Source organism: Diorhabda sublineata, chromosome 8, assembly GCF_026230105.1.
Source record: "Diorhabda sublineata isolate icDioSubl1.1 chromosome 8, icDioSubl1.1, whole genome shotgun sequence".
NCBI classification, from domain to species: domain Eukaryota; kingdom Metazoa; phylum Arthropoda; class Insecta; order Coleoptera; family Chrysomelidae; genus Diorhabda; species Diorhabda sublineata.
The window spans coordinates 19,414,697-19,432,673 of record NC_079481.1 but is presented as its reverse complement, the minus strand read 5'-3'; the positions used below and the strand labels follow the sequence as shown (position 1 = coordinate 19,432,673).

At 31.5% G+C, this 17,977-nt stretch overlaps 1 protein-coding gene across 8 annotated transcripts in view; it reads right to left on the bottom strand.

Annotated features, from left to right (window-relative positions):
* The window catches only part of LOC130447942 (peripheral-type benzodiazepine receptor-associated protein 1), a 213,551-nt gene that overhangs the window by 74,126 nt on the left and 121,448 nt on the right, over positions 1-17,977 (bottom strand). For 5 of the 8 annotated variants that reach the window (XM_056785002.1, XM_056785003.1, XM_056785007.1 and 2 more), the window contains exons 6-8: positions 12,793-13,030; positions 9,723-9,889; positions 9,512-9,664 (exon numbers count right to left, since the gene is read on the bottom strand). In XM_056785002.1, coding sequence (XP_056640980.1) covers positions 9,512-9,664; positions 9,723-9,889; positions 12,793-13,030 — 558 coding nt within the window. The remainder of the gene's footprint in view (positions 1-9,511; positions 9,665-9,722; positions 9,890-12,792; positions 13,031-17,977) is intronic. The other 3 variants (XM_056785005.1, XM_056785006.1, XM_056785004.1) reach the window with 2 other exon arrangements.

Genomic DNA, 17,977 nt, shown 5'->3' with positions numbered 1-17,977 from the left:
GCCTGAAAGTGTTCTAGCAATAAGTGAAATAAAGACCGAAATCGAAAGTGTTGTTGATGTGTAAAGATCGTTTTGTGAAAAATGTAACGTAGAACATGCAACTTTCTAAAATAAATTTGTGTCTTCTAATTGTTTTAGAATGTAACATACCGCAGGTACCGGCAATAGGAAGTATAGGAGGGCGTCCGCTCTCTCCTAGAGCTGCCAACGTAATATCTTTCTTTCGTGCATTATCTGAAATGTTTATGAAATTAGCCAAAAATCAAACAATTTGTTGCAATATTTGGGCCTTTCCTCTTCGCATTCTTGAATGCAGTTTTTTATCATTAAATGCGAATATTTCAATATAAAGAGCTCAAATCGACGAATAATATTGATCTCAAATTATTCTGTCACAATTAATCTCAAGACCTTTGAGCACATATAATCATGAATCGTTGGACTTCACACCGAAACATGGAAAGCATCATGGCAAATATATTTTAAACAGTTAAATAACCATCCAATTGTTGTGGACTTGCGCAATACATCTTTCAAAGGGAATTCACAGCATCTTCTTAACTGCTATCTTCTTTAAATCCCGCTTTGTTATGTTTTAAGTAATCTTACTTTCTGTCACTTCTTTTATTTTCCCTAATTAGAAGCAACCGTTGCAGAAATTCTGTGGTATCCATTACTTTCCATTTATATCAATATGAGAATACGCAATTTGTTATACAATTGGAAAACTTAACAAAAATTCTTAGGTTTTGTTTAATATGACAAACCACAAACTTATATCTATATATAAAGAGAGAGAGACATGCTTTATTATTAAAAAATATTTATAATTTGTAACTGAAAACTAAAGAACAAACATAAAAATAATTAAATAAAGATACAAATAAAGTAAAATTTCGATATACAGAATATAACCACAAAATTATAGGTAATAGTAGTAGGTAATAATTAGTATATAAGTCTATAGTGAAACTTAAATCAGTATGCAGCATGTCCAGAATTAAATATTTTTATTAGAATAGAAGTCGTTTACAGGGTAGAAGGCACTTTCCAGTAAATATGCCCTCAAATTATTGCGGAATGCGGGAAAAGATGATATCGATTTGATTTCAATTGGCAAGTGATTGTGCATTTTTTTGCATTGTAAAATATTGAGCTGTTAACTAATTCTTAACGTGGAGTAGGTAGGTAAAGGTCGTTTTCCGCGTTTATAAGTGGATAGCCGTGCAATGACCTTTCAAACTTGGGGAAGTGTGCTTACGAATTAGACAAACGGGTTCAAAAATGAATAGGGAAAAAAGAGTCAGAATTTGTAATCCTTCAAAGAAGTCATGGCAGTGAACCCTGCTGTTTATTCAACAATAACTGTACTGTAAAGTCCAAAGACAAAGACAAGACATTTCATATTTGAATATAATTTTGCTTTTTACTTATAACCGAAAACAGTATAAAAAAAACATATTACTCCTTCGTCGCCACTTCCATAAACATATATCTCTTACCGTACTAAATCACTTTCCGGACTTATAACGTAAATAATTATTTTATAATATTGCCATCTCAAGTCATCAGTGAAGGACAAATTGGATGTATAGAAAGTATTGTCCACCAGGTTATGAGCTGGGCATAGGATTGATAACTCCACCCCGTAGAAAAATCTTACCGTTTATAAATTCTGGGAAGAAATTAACCGAGAGACTTCACAAAAATTAACTGATAGAAGAAATAAGGATAATGAAAAACAATTCAATTTTGCTTTAAGAAACTTTTTAAACCTAGGGCACTATAAATGTTAGTGATAGAACTGAACATCTATAAACAAGATACTGTTGCAGTTTAGGCGAACAAATGGCTTACTCATGAATTTTTGGAAAAACAAAATTGTGTGACCTTCTATAGTTATCATTATAAACAACAAATTGTAGGTACAAGTTTTGTTGTTATCATCCGTATCGAGAATTTGATTTTGGAATTTCTTGCAATATGGTTAAAACGCCCACCGAGGATATGGATGAAAATGAATCAAATAATTTCTATGAAAATCTCAGTTACCTTATGATTCATGTTGAATTAATTCTCGGAGACTTGAATTCAAAGTTTGGCAACAAAAGTGAATTACGAGTTTTATTGGTAACTTTAGTCTGAATAACACTAACAATAACAATAATGTTAGGCTGGTTGATTAGACAGCCGCATATCAAACGATTATTAGCAGTAATTTCTTCAAAAGAAAAACTATTTACAAGTAATCACGGAGTACACTAAAAATGAAATTGATCTTATTGCGATTAATGCAACATATTGCACTGAGACGCTAAATTTAGGAACGTGGTAGGTATTAACATATTAATAGGGGTTGAGAAAGTCTGCTTTGAAAGCTACTTACGTAGTTAAAAAAAATCCAATTAACCATTTAATGAGGACTGGTACGATAAAGAATGTTTTTCTGCTCCTGAGGGAGACACTTTGAATTGAGTTTGACACAGTAGAAATAACAAAGGTGATATTCTATGTGTTTGTATTGTATTGTAGTTCTAAACAAATGGATTGAATACTTAACGATAATTTGTTACATATTTTGATTGCAATAACAGAATTGGTCGCCATTGGAAGCTTATAAAAGGTGTGAATTTGAAAACGTACCAAACTGTATAATTCGTTCTTGATAGAAAATTCAATGCCATACAGTGACTGAATTTCATCAACCTCCTAACGGAAGTGGACACTACCCCTTAAGTCTTAAAAGTAAAGGAGGGTTGACTGATACTTATTTTCAGGGGTCGTTTATAAGATACTTTAAAAAAAACTACTACTTTCATTTTCCTGAGCATTTAGTGGCAAATCTAGTGACAATTGTAAATAAGTTTTAGGTATCATAAAAACTTTATCGCATCATTCCAATGGAATTTATTATTTGAAAGAATGTGATTTACGTTAATGTCCACAATGTTTGAGGAAAAAAAATCCAATAATGAATGTATTTAGTTATTTAGTTTAGTCAAACTGGTTCCATTGATATCAATATAACAAATAATTCCAGTTTTTTTTTTTAATTTGGCACCCCAAATAGAAGCACTAATCACATCTATTTTTTCAATATTACATACATACATTACATTATACGAGGGGGGAGGGGGTAGAAAGACCCATCTCAATTTTATACGAAGGTAGTCTCGAATACATACATCAAATACTAAATTCCCGGTGCCAAGTACAAAACAGGTTTTTTCCCAGCCCACTGATATATTTTTACTTGTGCAGATATTATATGTAATCTCGAGCCAATTTCGTGGATGACAATTCTAGTGGATTAAATAATACGTTGGCAGTAATATACAAAAATCAACAAAACAATAAGCTTGAAAATAACTTCCAATTCATTTTATTGTCCCAGATACAGGAAGATAGAGAAATCAACATAAAATATTTTATAATGTTCCCAAAAAGGTGAATTGTGATTCGTTGTATTAGTTACGAAATTTGGGTAGCCTGTATAGAGCCCTATAGGAGATGTTTGTGAATTTTGTTTACACAGTTTCGAGATATTCTGACTCTCATATAATAATAATAACCAACTAAAGCAAAAAAAAATCACCATAGTGTCTCTACTCTTCCATGTAGAATACTTGTGACAGCAATAAAAAATCTATCATTAAACTTGAGTTCGTAGACAGCGGCTTTTTTAAATACTTAAGTCAACTCAAGAGACTCATCTGTAAAGGAGGCTGGCTTATTTGAGTGGAACTTTTGGATGAAAATAAAATCGGTTGGGTGAATATGTAAAATCGCACTAGTATCTGTAGCTTGCATTTGGCAGGAGAGCTTCTTGATACACCGCATCGTAAAGAACGTTCATTCTGATTTTTGGTTAGGATGATATACTACATCATTATACTATATATAATAATACCAATTATGCCAAATAAGTAAAATGATTTCGAAGAATAAAACGGTTGATTTTTTTTTGAGTATAATACGCTGATAGAAATAGCGTATGAAAATGTCACTGTGTAATATATGTCAAATGTAGTATTAGAGAAGTACAATCTTTGATGGCTTATGCATATATGATTACTAATTCCAGATTAATCTAATCCATATTCCTAAGAATTTGGTCAAAAATGAAGCAGACTATCTTTCACGTATTACCCAAATTTCACTAATGCTCACTTTCACGATAAAATAAAATTATTTTCGCAATAACTAAATCTATGTATATTAAAACCCGCAACATCATTAACAGATACAATAAAATGCTGCAGCTGAGATTATTATGATTTTTAAAAAGAAACGAATTGCGAGCTTAGTACTTATTTCAATGTTGCAGTTTTTGAGCTGACTAACGAAATTAACGCCTTACGACTATTGGACTTATACCAGCAATTGAACTAACTATTTATCTCATTCAAGTCGCCTCAAAAATAAAACTGTTTAGATACAGTGCAACACTCTGAAAAATATTATTTTCTATTAATTATTTGTCTTTAGGTTTAGGATGTTTCCATATTTAATTAATATTATATAATTTTCTATATTATTTTCAATTTACCGTGAATGATAAATTCATATTACTTTAGAGAGAATAATCACATAATAATAAATAATCCTGTGTTCACACAGGTTTTTTTAATAGAATTTCATACACTTTGTTAAATTTCGCAATTTATGATTTTTTTTATATGGCGTCATAACAGTTATCGCCAATTTTAGCATTGTAAAAAACTTAAATATTTCATATATTTTTGTTGCGACTGAACAATATCTATGTTCAAAAAGTTTCAAGCTAAACTCCCTTACTTTTCTTGCTCAAATTAGTTTACTTACGTTGATGCAGTTGTACTAAGGAAAAATATTTATAAAAATTGAATCATTTTGATTTTCAAGATAATTCTCTAGCGATGACGATAAAGAAAATCGTGATGAAAGATTTCAACATTTTTGAAGAAGCGTAGTAGTTATTTTAATAAAACAAATACATTTCACTTTTTTGTCCACTATTTCCACTGCATTCCAACATACTAATAATAGATAACTTGGCTTCTATAATGCTTAAACCATTTGGGCCACAAACTACTGTTATGGGAAACTTTTATGTCCTTGTGAGATGAACGCGTGGTGCGATAATGGATTAATTATATCGTTTTTTTTAAGTATCAATGAATGCCATCCTTACTTAGAGTTATTTCAAAATCAAATTATGGAAATAATATCCGTGACAGGAAGATATATGAATTAAAATCAAGACGGTACCCAAATATAATTGCTAAGGAAATAGAAATAATTCACAGATATTGAAATATTTCTGCCCAACAGATTCATTAGGCGAGACATAGACATAGAACTAGAGTTACATACAGAGTTAGTTTTATGTATGGAACGCCTCAATTTCTATGTACAAGGGTGTTGTAATACGACCGGTATTATGGTGGTATTTACATTGTTGTCAGATCTTTCCTTTTTCCGGAAAAATAATGAACTTTGTTATTTTAAACGGATCACCCTATATATTTTGTGTTTTTAGATATCCTTGAGAAATACTGATTATTTTTCATGTAATATTCTCTATACCTAAATGTCATAATTTCGGAGTAATAGCTACATTTATAGTATCTCCACCAAAGTTACAATAAATATTGTACAATTAGATGGCTACGATTGAATAAATTCGTTTAATTCGAATATTCTTTAATAATTTATGTACTAATACACTTCTATTAACAAGGTCTAGTGTCAGTAAGTTGACTAAAAGTTTAATGAAACTGGTGCAGTAACAAATTTATCCAAATTATAGCACAGAAAACCTACAACTGAAGACAAATGTTTAAATGTTTATGTTTGTGTCACGTTAGACGTAGATCCACATTTGTGAAGTAGAAAAATTACGAATTACAGAAAATATACAGTAAGGCGATTACAGCAGATGTTCAAAATGTTTTCCAATCACTTCAATATAAAAAGCCCTTTTTAAAATTTTGCAATATCCCTGACTGCTCATTTTTCTTATCTCTGTGGTAATCCTATCTTTGAATTCCTGAATATTGGCAGATTTTGTTTTATAAACGATGTATTGTAAGTGACCCTACAAGAAATAGTGTAAAGGTTTCATGTCGGGTGATCGCGGGGGTCATTTGATAAAACCACGCCTTCCAATCAATCTTCTTGAAACCACATTATCTAGGAAAATTTCTAATGATGAAGTTTTTTTTTAAATGTAATTGAAAATACTTACTTGGATTTGGAAATATCCGAGCCAACTTAGGTATAATACTATTTTCCAATAAATCTAAATACGCCGGAGCATTTAAGTTACCCTCAATGAAAAAGGGACCAATTATTTTGTCGCCTATTATTCCAGCCAATTGATTTTTTCGAGATATTGAGAGTGGGATTCACGAATACAACAAGGATTGCTACGTGACCATTATCTACAATTATGCTGATTTACATTTTTCCATCATGAGGTCTGTAAACTCTTCACGTCTATCAAAATCTTCATCTGTCAACTCTTGAACCAACGTTACTTTGTATGGATGGAATTTATTATCAAGTATTTTCATTATGGATGTTTCCAAAATATCAAGTTCCCTAGATATTTGTCTACTACTCAAGTGTGGATAGTCTTCTAACAGGAAACAAACATCCAAATATTTGTTTTCAATTGATATAGTTTTTCTGCGCCCTGATTTGGATAAATCTTTCACTGAACCAGTTTCGTTAAACTTTTTTACTAATTTGCTGACAGATCTTGTTATGGAATTTCGGTTAGGATATAAATTATTAAAGATATTAAACGTTTCTTGTTGACTTCCACGCCTATCACCATATCCTAATATCATTAAAATATCAATTCGTTCTTCTTCAAATAAACAGACTTTCAATAAACTTCAACAATAATAATTTATTGTAATAACAAATTTGTTATTGTAGCAGTCGTAGTCACTTAAATGTATTATTTTAACTTTGGCGAAGATATGGCAAATGTAGCATTTATGTATAGGGAACATTACATGGAAAATAATAAGTTTTTCTTAAGGATTTCAAAAAGTGAAAATATAGTGTGATCTATTTGAAATAACTAAATAAATAAATAATAAGTTTATTATTTTTCCGGAAAAAAGAAAGTTCTAAAAACAATGTAAAACCATCATAATACCGGCTCTATCTCAAGACCCTTGTATATCAAAAGTTCAATAATTGAGAATAGAATATTATTTATCTCTATGTAGGTAGATATATCTCGATTTATGTTTGCAAATTATTATCTGCCTATGGATGAGATAGATTATTCATATTATGCATAGATTACGAAATGAGATTACAAAATTATTAGAATAAAAGACAATTTTACATATTGTACAGAATAAAAAATCTTTCTTAAGCTAAATTCAAATTTGTGACAAATCATTTAAAAGGCTGTGAAATATTTTCTGTATAGCTGTATATGGACTGAAACGAAAGAAATAATGGGCATTATTAGGAAATAATTAATTAAATTAACTAAAATTTCATCCCATTGATTTCATTGGCGAAATGACATAAATTGACGTGAATCGAGATCGATCAACATCAATTTACAATAGACGTCAATTCGCTTCAATTGCTAATGGACAAACAAATAGTGGCAGAACACGGATTACTCAAAAAAAACGATTATAGTTACGTAAATAACATAATAAGAAATATAGTGTAGATGAAAATAAACATGGAGTTGATTCTTAGAGCCTTAACTGTGGTTTTGTCCCATTAAAAATTATTGTAGGTGAGAAAGAATACAAAATTCAAACTTCTAGATGTTCTTCATCTATTTTGTAACTCCATATAACTATTATTTTTGTGGAAAATGAAGAAACTGATGATTATGATTTCTGATACTATACTTATACTTATGAATGAACTACAAAAAAATTACCCATTAACAGTTCCGTCAAAGAAATATGGGCTTATGGGATGATTCCCAACTAATCCACTACATACATTTAATGACCATCTTGTTTGACTGATAGTCTATATATAATGCGGTTGATCTGTTGCACAATAATGGAAATTGTGTCTATTAAAAAACCCATTTCTATGAAATGTTGCTTCATCGGCAAATAATACAGAATGGAAAAAATCTCTGTTTTGCTGAATTTGTTCTGGAACCCACTCACAAAAGGTTCCCCGTTTTTCATAATCATCATCCAATAGTTCCTGCATTCGCTGTATACGGTAAGGATACATTTTGTTCTTAGATAGGATTTTTTGGCTTATGACGGTTTGTTTTGATATTTCCCGTATCGAAATATGAGGATCTTCCGTAACTTTTAACATTACGGTCATCTCGTTGTCCTGTGACATTGCATTCTTCAACCTTCCGCTTTTTTCGTAAGCTACACTACCAGTTCTGGTAAATAGTTGAAGCAAATTTTCCAATGTATCTTTTCTTGACTGTCTTCTATCTAGAAATTTCTGTTGATAAATCTTTTGTAAACAGTTCTTATCACTGGCACCCAGTACAAAAATCATATCTGTCAATTCTTGTATCAGAAAATTCATGATGATTCTTAATTGCTTCCTCGTTCTTTGTAATACGTCTAGATAATAACTAATCACTCTGACAGAAACTTTGAAAATATCAAATTCACAAGTTACTTGATAAAACTATGGATATTTTCATTTCATTTGTTGGTAAGGTTATGTTTGCTTAATTTAGTTTTGTAGATACCCTATTTATTTTATTACAGATTTTAACGGCATAAAATCATTGGTTTGATTTTGTCACAAAAACTAGCAGTATTTTAAACGTCACATTCAGTGTTTATTTGTTAAAAAGGTGAATATTTTTAAATCATAAACAAAAGATGCAATTTTCTTAAAATTTTATAAGATGGTAAAATAATATACTGCGTGCTTCATTTAAAAAAAGTTTTTGCTAATTGAAATGTCCTAAATTAATGCTTATCTAAAAAACACCCCGATCCTCAAACAAAACTTCTACTCTTGACATTTCAGCCATCCTTTTCCTTCGTACTTGGCAAAAAAGTTTGGGGAAATATGGGGAAAAAAAGAGGGCTAGATACAGAATATTACGCTTAATTCGACGGTAAACATATATTTTAAAAAACTTTACTTCATGTTGTCACGCTTAAGCTGAACACCTTGTATACCTCAAAATATTTTAGAAATGTGTATCTGTGCAAATATAACAACTTTTGTTTGAAAAATGTTTTTGTATATTCTATCTTAAGTAAGTTATTGCACCTCCACAGACTAATGGGCCACCCCGTATATAGAAAAATAGTACAAGCAAATCTATCAATTATACTAATTACAAATTAACTACACTTTCCTTTTGTTCATAATATATGTTTAAAACGCCCCTTCAAAAATGTTATCATGAATCAAACTTACATCCATGTTTATAAAAATAAATATGATTTTCTGATATTAAGCTAATTAACACTATCGTTGGTACTTTTTGAACATGTGAATGCAAATAAACTAATAACAATGGCGTGCAAAAAATGCATACCTATCTCACCTTCGGGACCTTCGTCTTCGTGAGCCTCAGTCATTTCTGCTATCTCATTAAGTCGTTGTACGTCAGCAGCGAAGTTTTCTTGATTAATTTCCTCTTCTCTCAAAGTACTCAATACTGCTTGATGAAACTCTAGAAGATCATCGCCTAAATATTATAAGTTATAATAAATAATCTTTCTTCACACCCATAGGATACAACAAACCTATCAATCTTTGTACGAAATGCGAAGGTACTAATCCTCTCCTACCATCTAATAGTTCAGCATCAAGATATCCTCCAGGCCCTACCGGATCACCCCAAACGAGGAGATAATCACCCGCCTGGATACTCAGTTCTTCTTCTGCATCCGGCTCGGCATCATAAGAGAACCTGAGATATCATTGAAATATTATAAATGTTATTTAAGTATTCAAAACTGAATTTTGTAGTCTTTCACGTTATAATCTTTAACCACTTTCAGTGGAAATAATAAGTTATGGCAAGCGAATCACACAGTTGAGAAACATAAGTTAAAATAGTAGGCATGACTGAGTTTTTTTTAGATGTAATTTCCCATATTCTGTGAATCCAGAGTAATGGTTGAGTCTTTTTTATTGACAAGTTTTTCTCTGATAAATGAGAATAACGAAAATATTGCCAAAACGATTCATGTTGAATGCGTGTGATATATGTGGATATAAAACGTGTTAGAATAATTTGTTACGGGACGTGCTTTCCATTTGCTGCAGTTCTGATGTATTGCGTGGTCTTTGAGAACGAAATTCGTTATTGAAATGTTGAAACCAGATATCTGCTACCATTTGAGCACTCGGAAACGGATTTTCAATTGTTGTATTCTTATAACTGTATGCTAATCTAGTGCTTTGTGGAAAAAAGACACGTTGGAATGAACTTTTCCAGATAAATCTATATTTTTTTACACGGAAAAAAAAATGATGAAGTACAGGTAATATTTTTGAAAAATATATATTCTGTAGTTTACCGAGGACCTGGTTACAGTTGAAATATCTATAATTTTATAGTGCATTTTGAACTTTGCCAGAGTAAATGCCAATTTAGTTTTTATTCGTAAATAAAACTACATGTTTATCATTACATAACTTTATTCGAATTATAATATATCTGAAGGGTTCCAGATATTGACACTTAATTCGACTATCTAGACAGTTTCTAAAAAAATTATTTAGTCGGATAATGAAAAATGGTATATATAGAAACCATAACAAGCATTAGTGGAGTAATACTAATGCAAATGGGAACTCAACTGTTTCTCAACGCCACGATAAACAAACAATATGGGCAGTTTATAATTACAGCCTTATAGTTTGTAGTTTGTTTTAACCCTTATGTGAGAAACCAACTTTACCCACATTGATGGGCAACCGGGTACCCGGGTACCCACCTCCGGTTTTTCATATCTCTTGTTTACATATATGATTGATATCAATTCAAACCAATTACATTCGATAAATAAATATATATAAAAACTATTTAGGCTGTTTACAAGACTTATAAGCTAAGTAGAGATGTTTTAAATGTAAATGGGAGCAGAGGTTTCGAGCGCTCAGCGGGGGGCGTACGGTCACTTTTCGTATTTGAGGGGTCGGCAGCTGCTCGGAATGTTTGTAATAGGGGTAGTAGCGTTTTATTCAGTGTATGCTTACTTTATCCAGTGTTGTTGAGTGTTTTCTACAAAAAATTCCAATGATTATTTCACCATGCAGAATCATCTGTCACGTCCTGAATTTGCAAGGTAAAATTTCATTTCTAATACAATTTTTTAGTAGCATTTTCTCAGATTTTCACCTGTTAGTAACAAAATTATTTATTGTTCAATCCAGATGGACTCGAGTCCGAAAAACGGCTTATCTCAACAATTTACTTGGAGACGAAGTCGATGACAGCTCTGATTACGATGACGACAGTGAGGACGACGACTGGTTGCCGAAGCGGTGTTTGAAACAGACGCCGTAACTGCCAGCGAGGCGACTGTGGGGTAGGAAGAGGGCGATTCCGAATCAGAAGAAAGTGAAAGCGAAGCCGAAGAGATAGCATCAGGTATGGCGGCCGAAGAGCCGGCATCAGGAAACGCCACGGAATATATTGTGAAAGACAAAATTGTTTGGAGTAAAGAGCCGCCTGCATATCACAATATTCTTCGCAAAGAAGTGGCCCGGCTAAATCTACGGAAACTCTTTCGGTATGCGATACTTTCAAAAAAATCGTGACGGTCGAAATGATTGATCAAATAGTAAAATACAATAATCAAAAAGCGAAGAAGTTGTATAATACTTACAACTTGACAAACCCGGGTAATGATAGGTCGTGGCGGCCCGTAACTTCATTTGAAATGTATGCATTTATCGGTATTTTGATTTGTTCGGGAGCAAACAACTCAAATACAGACCACACAAACGAAATGTGGAAAAGCACTTCCTATCCCCTTTATCGTGCATTGCGCGAAAAAAGTAGTTTGTCTCGATTGTGAACAATATATAATATAAATGTATCATTTTCAACTCATAAACTTATAATAAATCAATCAATCTTGTTTGCTTGCCCTATTCATAACAATAAAACTCATTTCCACAGAAAAATCTCACCTTCCGTATAGTGGGTACCGGGGTACCCGGTTGCCCCCTGGGCGTACTTTTTTTCAACAGTCGAATTTTTTATAAAAAATTTGTTTTATACATGTAACATAGTAAATGAATTCTAAGATGGCCAAATCACTTGGATCCGGGAGCTCGTATTGTAAAAAAATTTTTCCAAGGAATAATCAACAAAATAGTAAGGCGGGTTAGCTCACATAAGGGTTAATACAAAAGAAAAATTAAACCGTGACCAATAGACACGGATCATAAACAATTTTGTTATAAATATATTAAAAGAAAATAGACTTGAGTTTGATAAATATCGGAACCAACCTTCTGAACTTCATGAAAGTCAATAAATACATACCTAGCGTTTTTTTGACAATGTTCTTTTGCTGTCTAATGGAGTGATGTTAGACAGACAAGGTTTGATCAGGTCACGATCCAGCATAATTATACTTTAACGTGAAATTATGAACAAACATTTGTTTGTTGAGACTTTAGCGTTCATTTATTGTGCATTTAATAAAAAAAACTAACGGATAATTGAGATATATCTAATTATCACACACAAATTTTAGTTTAGTTTAGTTACACAATTACACACAATTATCCATCCATTTATGTAGTTATTGTAAATAATATCTAATATCTAAGCTTGTAAATAATTTATCTCACCTTGCGATATAAACTGAGCATCGACCTTTTCCAGGAATGTCTAACATATCCACTTGTCCTTCGGTATTCATCTGCCCATTCAGAAAATTTCTATCGCCTCCAGTATGGAGGGTGCTCCAGTCTGAGTCGATTCCATCTGTAAGCATCCTCGGTCTCAAATCTGATATTCCAGACATTGTTGTGCCGCCCCATGGGGGCGGTGGGTGTGGAGTAACAGGGGTAGCTACACGCCTGGTACCTTTAAATGCCAATTTGAAGCCAGTGTTAATCTAAAGGAATTTTTCAAGAAGAATGCTCGAAAATGAATAATGCCTGAAGATGAAATTGAACAGCTGTGAACAATGTGACGGTGCAATAAGCGAAAGAGCATCATGACGGAAAAAGCCTTGAAGGAAAAGCAAAAACCAAGTAGTTTATAGCAGCAGTATAGGTTATTTCAAAAGTAACTGGAATAATGCCTATGAAACAGGTTTTTTTTCAATTTTTCTCAAGCTAAAAAATAATGGATAATAGCTTGATTATGAGTAAAAATAGTGTAAATGAGAACCAGCAATAACTTTATATTTGTATGATAAAAAATAAAATATATACTACTTTAATGACGACTTGGTAGATAATTATATTCGACAAGTGAGGGAGAGAGAGAAAAGAAATATTTACTACCGAAAGATAATGCGAACAACATTTAAAATTCGAGGTCAGAATAAACGGGGCATTTATCAAAAAATAAAAGCGATTACAGCAAATAGAAAATAGCAAATAAACAGTAGCTTCTACAAAATGTGTATAATTATGTTTATAGATAGGTGTAATGACATAATATTTGAACTTAATAATGAAAGTCAGTTGTAAAGCGACGACTGACTTATACCGAACTTATTATAATCATAGTCAATAGTGTAAATAACATTGGATTTGGATATGATACAAATCAGTGCAAGTGATCTACGTGTAACAATCAATAATGCGACCATTGTGCTCGATGAATTAATTCTAAAAAACTGGAATGGAATATTGTTACTCCTAATATTCCTAGTAGCCTTTATAAGAATTATATTAAGTTCTCGTCGTAAGTCGATCGACGCAATGAGAAATTTGTTTCAATTAAACAAAATTCTTTGAAAACAAAAAAATTTAAATCAACATCAAAGTTTATTTGGTTCGGCTTCATTAGACATGATGGCGTAGTTAGGTCTTTTGGTTTAAAAATCAATTTTTTTTTTAAACCATATCCACTATTTGCGAAAATATGAACATTTGAAATATCACTAACGTATATTAAGAAAACAATAGAAAACTCCATCTAATCAAACAGAATATTGTTACGAAGTAATCTACGATATGAACCGTCATGCCGGTAGTATTTGGTTATAATGGATGTTAAAAATTTGGTGAATAAGTCGGTTCTCAGAATTCGTTTGATGTTTTTTTTTTATATATGTTGTTATCATAGTAGCGATTTTTCATATTGTTTTTTTAACCAGTTTCTAGAAAGGCCTTTTGATTTATTTGTTTTTTCATTTTCTAGAATTATTGAGAAATTCTTTGATTTGACTATATCGATGGATATTAATAGTATCTGAGTTTGTGAAATTTTTGCACAATCAATCTATATAGTAATAAATCGAAAATCAAAAATTAAGCTCTTCAGAAATCATTCTGAATGCCAATACTTTTTCTATTGTTATGGAAGATATTGTGTAGCCGAAAGTTGGAGATAAAGTTACTTTATCTCTAGAAATGCTACTTTCAATTGTCCTTGGAAGAAAACAAACTGTAATACAATCACTTTAATTTCTATTTATACTCCATGGTTTTTTGCAATCAGTTAACAAGTTTTTAACCTAACTATTGAATATGCCTTTGGATTGAATTTGAAACATATTTACTGAGAAAAATTGAAATAATAACCCCTCTTTCAATTAGAATACATTATAGGTATCTGCAAAAATACTCATAAAATCTCACAGATGTCACCGAAGTAGATTGGAATACAAATTCATGTTTTCCCGTGAGGTCAAGAATTTTTTTCTGCTACGTCGTTCAATAACTTGGTTGTATTAGTGGATATATGTTGCTTAAGTCTCTAGTGAAAAATCATTTTTGATCTTCTTCTATACCTTGAATCACTGTAGATGAATGATATCTATACTTCACACCAAATCTATATCTTATTTTATAATGATTCGGTATCAATTATAGATAATGTCATTGTTGTCGGCTTTGTTATGTAATTTCATTAATAATACCAATGGAACATAACTTTTGTGAATCAATCTGCGAAATTTTCTAGGTATTAATCAAGCCAATTATTGTAAAAGTTCTTTGTATACTTACAAATTCATTGGCATATTTCGTTTTTCAATGTAAAATAGCCAATTAAATCTTTCTGTCCTCATTATTTTACAATAAGTATAATGGATTTGGGAAACTTTTTTTGTAATTAATACGTAATGAAACGAAATAATTTCGGAAAAAATCGAACATAGAGTTTCAAAAGGGACGAGAATGGCTCTGGTAATCATTGGCTTATGCAGTGTTTTGATATTGGACCCATAAAATTGTGTTAATATCGTCCATATGTTGATAAAGGAGTAAACAGTAAGATTTTTATCTTCTCTTTTCCTATCATTATGCAGTTACACTACAAATACGATCCCTAAAAAATGTTTTTCAGAAGATTACAAAAAACACCAAATCTTGAATCTATTTAGTTACTCGAAATATGGAAGCCGATGAAACATATCAAGCTCTTTAAAGGGTGCAAGAATGGAAAAGCTTCTGGCAAATATTCCTTATGAGTTTATTAAAAGTTTACCCCAAAACAGGATATTATATATATGTAATTGGTATGATACAAACTTTGATGGAGAAACAGTACCGTCTGATTGGCATAAAACTATCCTAACTATGTTGCATAAAAAAGGTGCGCCTGATGATCCAAACAATTATAGATGTATCTCACTAGTTAATTACTTCGCTAAGCTCTTTCCCACCATCTTATAAAATCGCTTATATAATTGGTGCTAAGAAAATTCAGTTCTACAATTTCACCTATGGTTATCAAGAAGGAAGGTTTTTACTGTTTCTTTAGACTTCAAGAGAGCATTTTATAGTATTAATCATAATTTATCATGACATAAATTATATCAAGCATGTGTGAGCTCTAAAATAATTCGAATCATGAAAAATATATACTCGTATGATCACTCATTTATGTCTATTAAACTAAATGGTCGCTTCAGCAAGAAGTTTGATATAAGTGAAGAAGTCCTACAGAGGGAATAATTAAGCCCCCGCTGTTTTATTTGCTTCTGTTAGATATCAAAGATATCTTTAGATCTGTTGAGCACAATGGAATTAACATAAATGGACAAAACGACATGTTACTGCTTCTATACGCCAATGCCGTAATATTAAGCTGTTCTCTGATAGATATTAGCCGTAAATTAAAAAGAAATTTGGTAAGGGTGGATATAACAACAACTATAAACTTAATTTCAAATATAATAATGAATGTTTGAGGGTAGTAAAAAATTTTACATATTTAGGTGTTACTTTTTCATCTTAGTTCTTATTTCTAGATATTACAGAACGAACAATAACAAAGATTCTTCAATCTATAGATGCTCTTATGAATATTATGTGTCGGTCTAAACTTCCTTCTTTGGATGCTCGCATGGAACTCAATTCTATTATCTGCTAAAACTTAACTAGAACCGTTTTTTAATATTCAAATCAGTGTTATTGCGGTCAAAGAAAGTGAAAATCATGAGAGTTCATCAACTAAGCAATGCTTCTTTAGAATAATATCCTAAATCAAATTATGCAGTTCTAATCCTCTAAAAATATATTATCGAGTTATTAAATACACAGTACTCGTAGGTATGACTGCAACTTGAACTTGCATGAGACCGAAACATTTACATTTGTTCAACTTTGGACCAATAGCACTTTGAAATTAATATATAAATTTAAGCAGAATTATAACTGTAGGTATTCAAGACAGTGGTTTGCAAAGGGCGGAACTTCATCTAAAAAAGGAAAAAATGGTTTCCTCAGCATTTCCTACAGGTCTGCCTCATTTCCGTCTGCTTGTTGTATTATAATTAAATGCTTGTTGTTAGTGTATGACCTATCCATCTCCATTTTCGCTTCGTAATCTTTAGGTCTATTTTCTCCTCTACCGTTATGTTCCAAGTCTCGGCCTCATGTAACAGAATAAATTTTACATTCCTCTGGAACAGTCTCAGTTTTGTTGTTCTTGAGAAACTTGTTGAAAAATATATTTTATATAATGACTCGAAAGCGATTTCCGTCAGGACTATTCTTCTTTTCATATAATTTTCAGTACCTTCTTGTAAACTTATTAAGCTGCGTAAATAACAAAATTGTTCGACTTACTCTATTTCCGTTCCTCCTAAGTATATAGAGCTTTCAGTATCGGTTTTGCTGGTATTGAGTTATCATGTTGGTTTTCTCCTGCATGTGATTTCTATTTGTTGTTAATAAACATACATCATGCGAATAAAGATCTTCAAATTTTTCGAATAAGTTCCGGTTGATTCTTGACATTTTATCCTGTGTTTTTCTATTCAATCAATCTGTTGCAACGTTGACAAGGTTTTTTGGATAGACAGGGGATTGTCTCCAACTTCAGAAAAATACAGGACAACTCATATCTTACAATTCGATGATGGACATGACTAAAATTCGGGTATTGTACTTTGAATTGGTTGATTACCCACGTATTCTCCAGATTTGTCTCCCATCGACATTTTTCTCTTTCTTAATATCAAAGTTTCACTTTTCACTAGGAGAGATTTTTATCAGACGAGCAAGTTATCGCATACGAAAACCTATTTGAATATAAAGACAGCAAAAATTATTCGGATGTTGCTGGCCTAAGTGTATAGACTATGTTGGAAAATAAAAATTATTTTTAAAAAAATGTGTTTTTTCAGTGTTACGTCGAAAACAACAATCGTGGTCATTTGCACCTTTAAGGACGCCTGATCTACGAATTATTTGGGAAAGTGATTCGATGTGTAATTTGAGTTATGGAAAGTGGTAATTAATTAAGTAAGTGCAATTAAAATATGATCACCTTATCATAAAATATAAAGCATTTAAGTTTTGAATTTGATTATCAAAGTTTCAAATAGAGATTTGTCGATGTCGATAT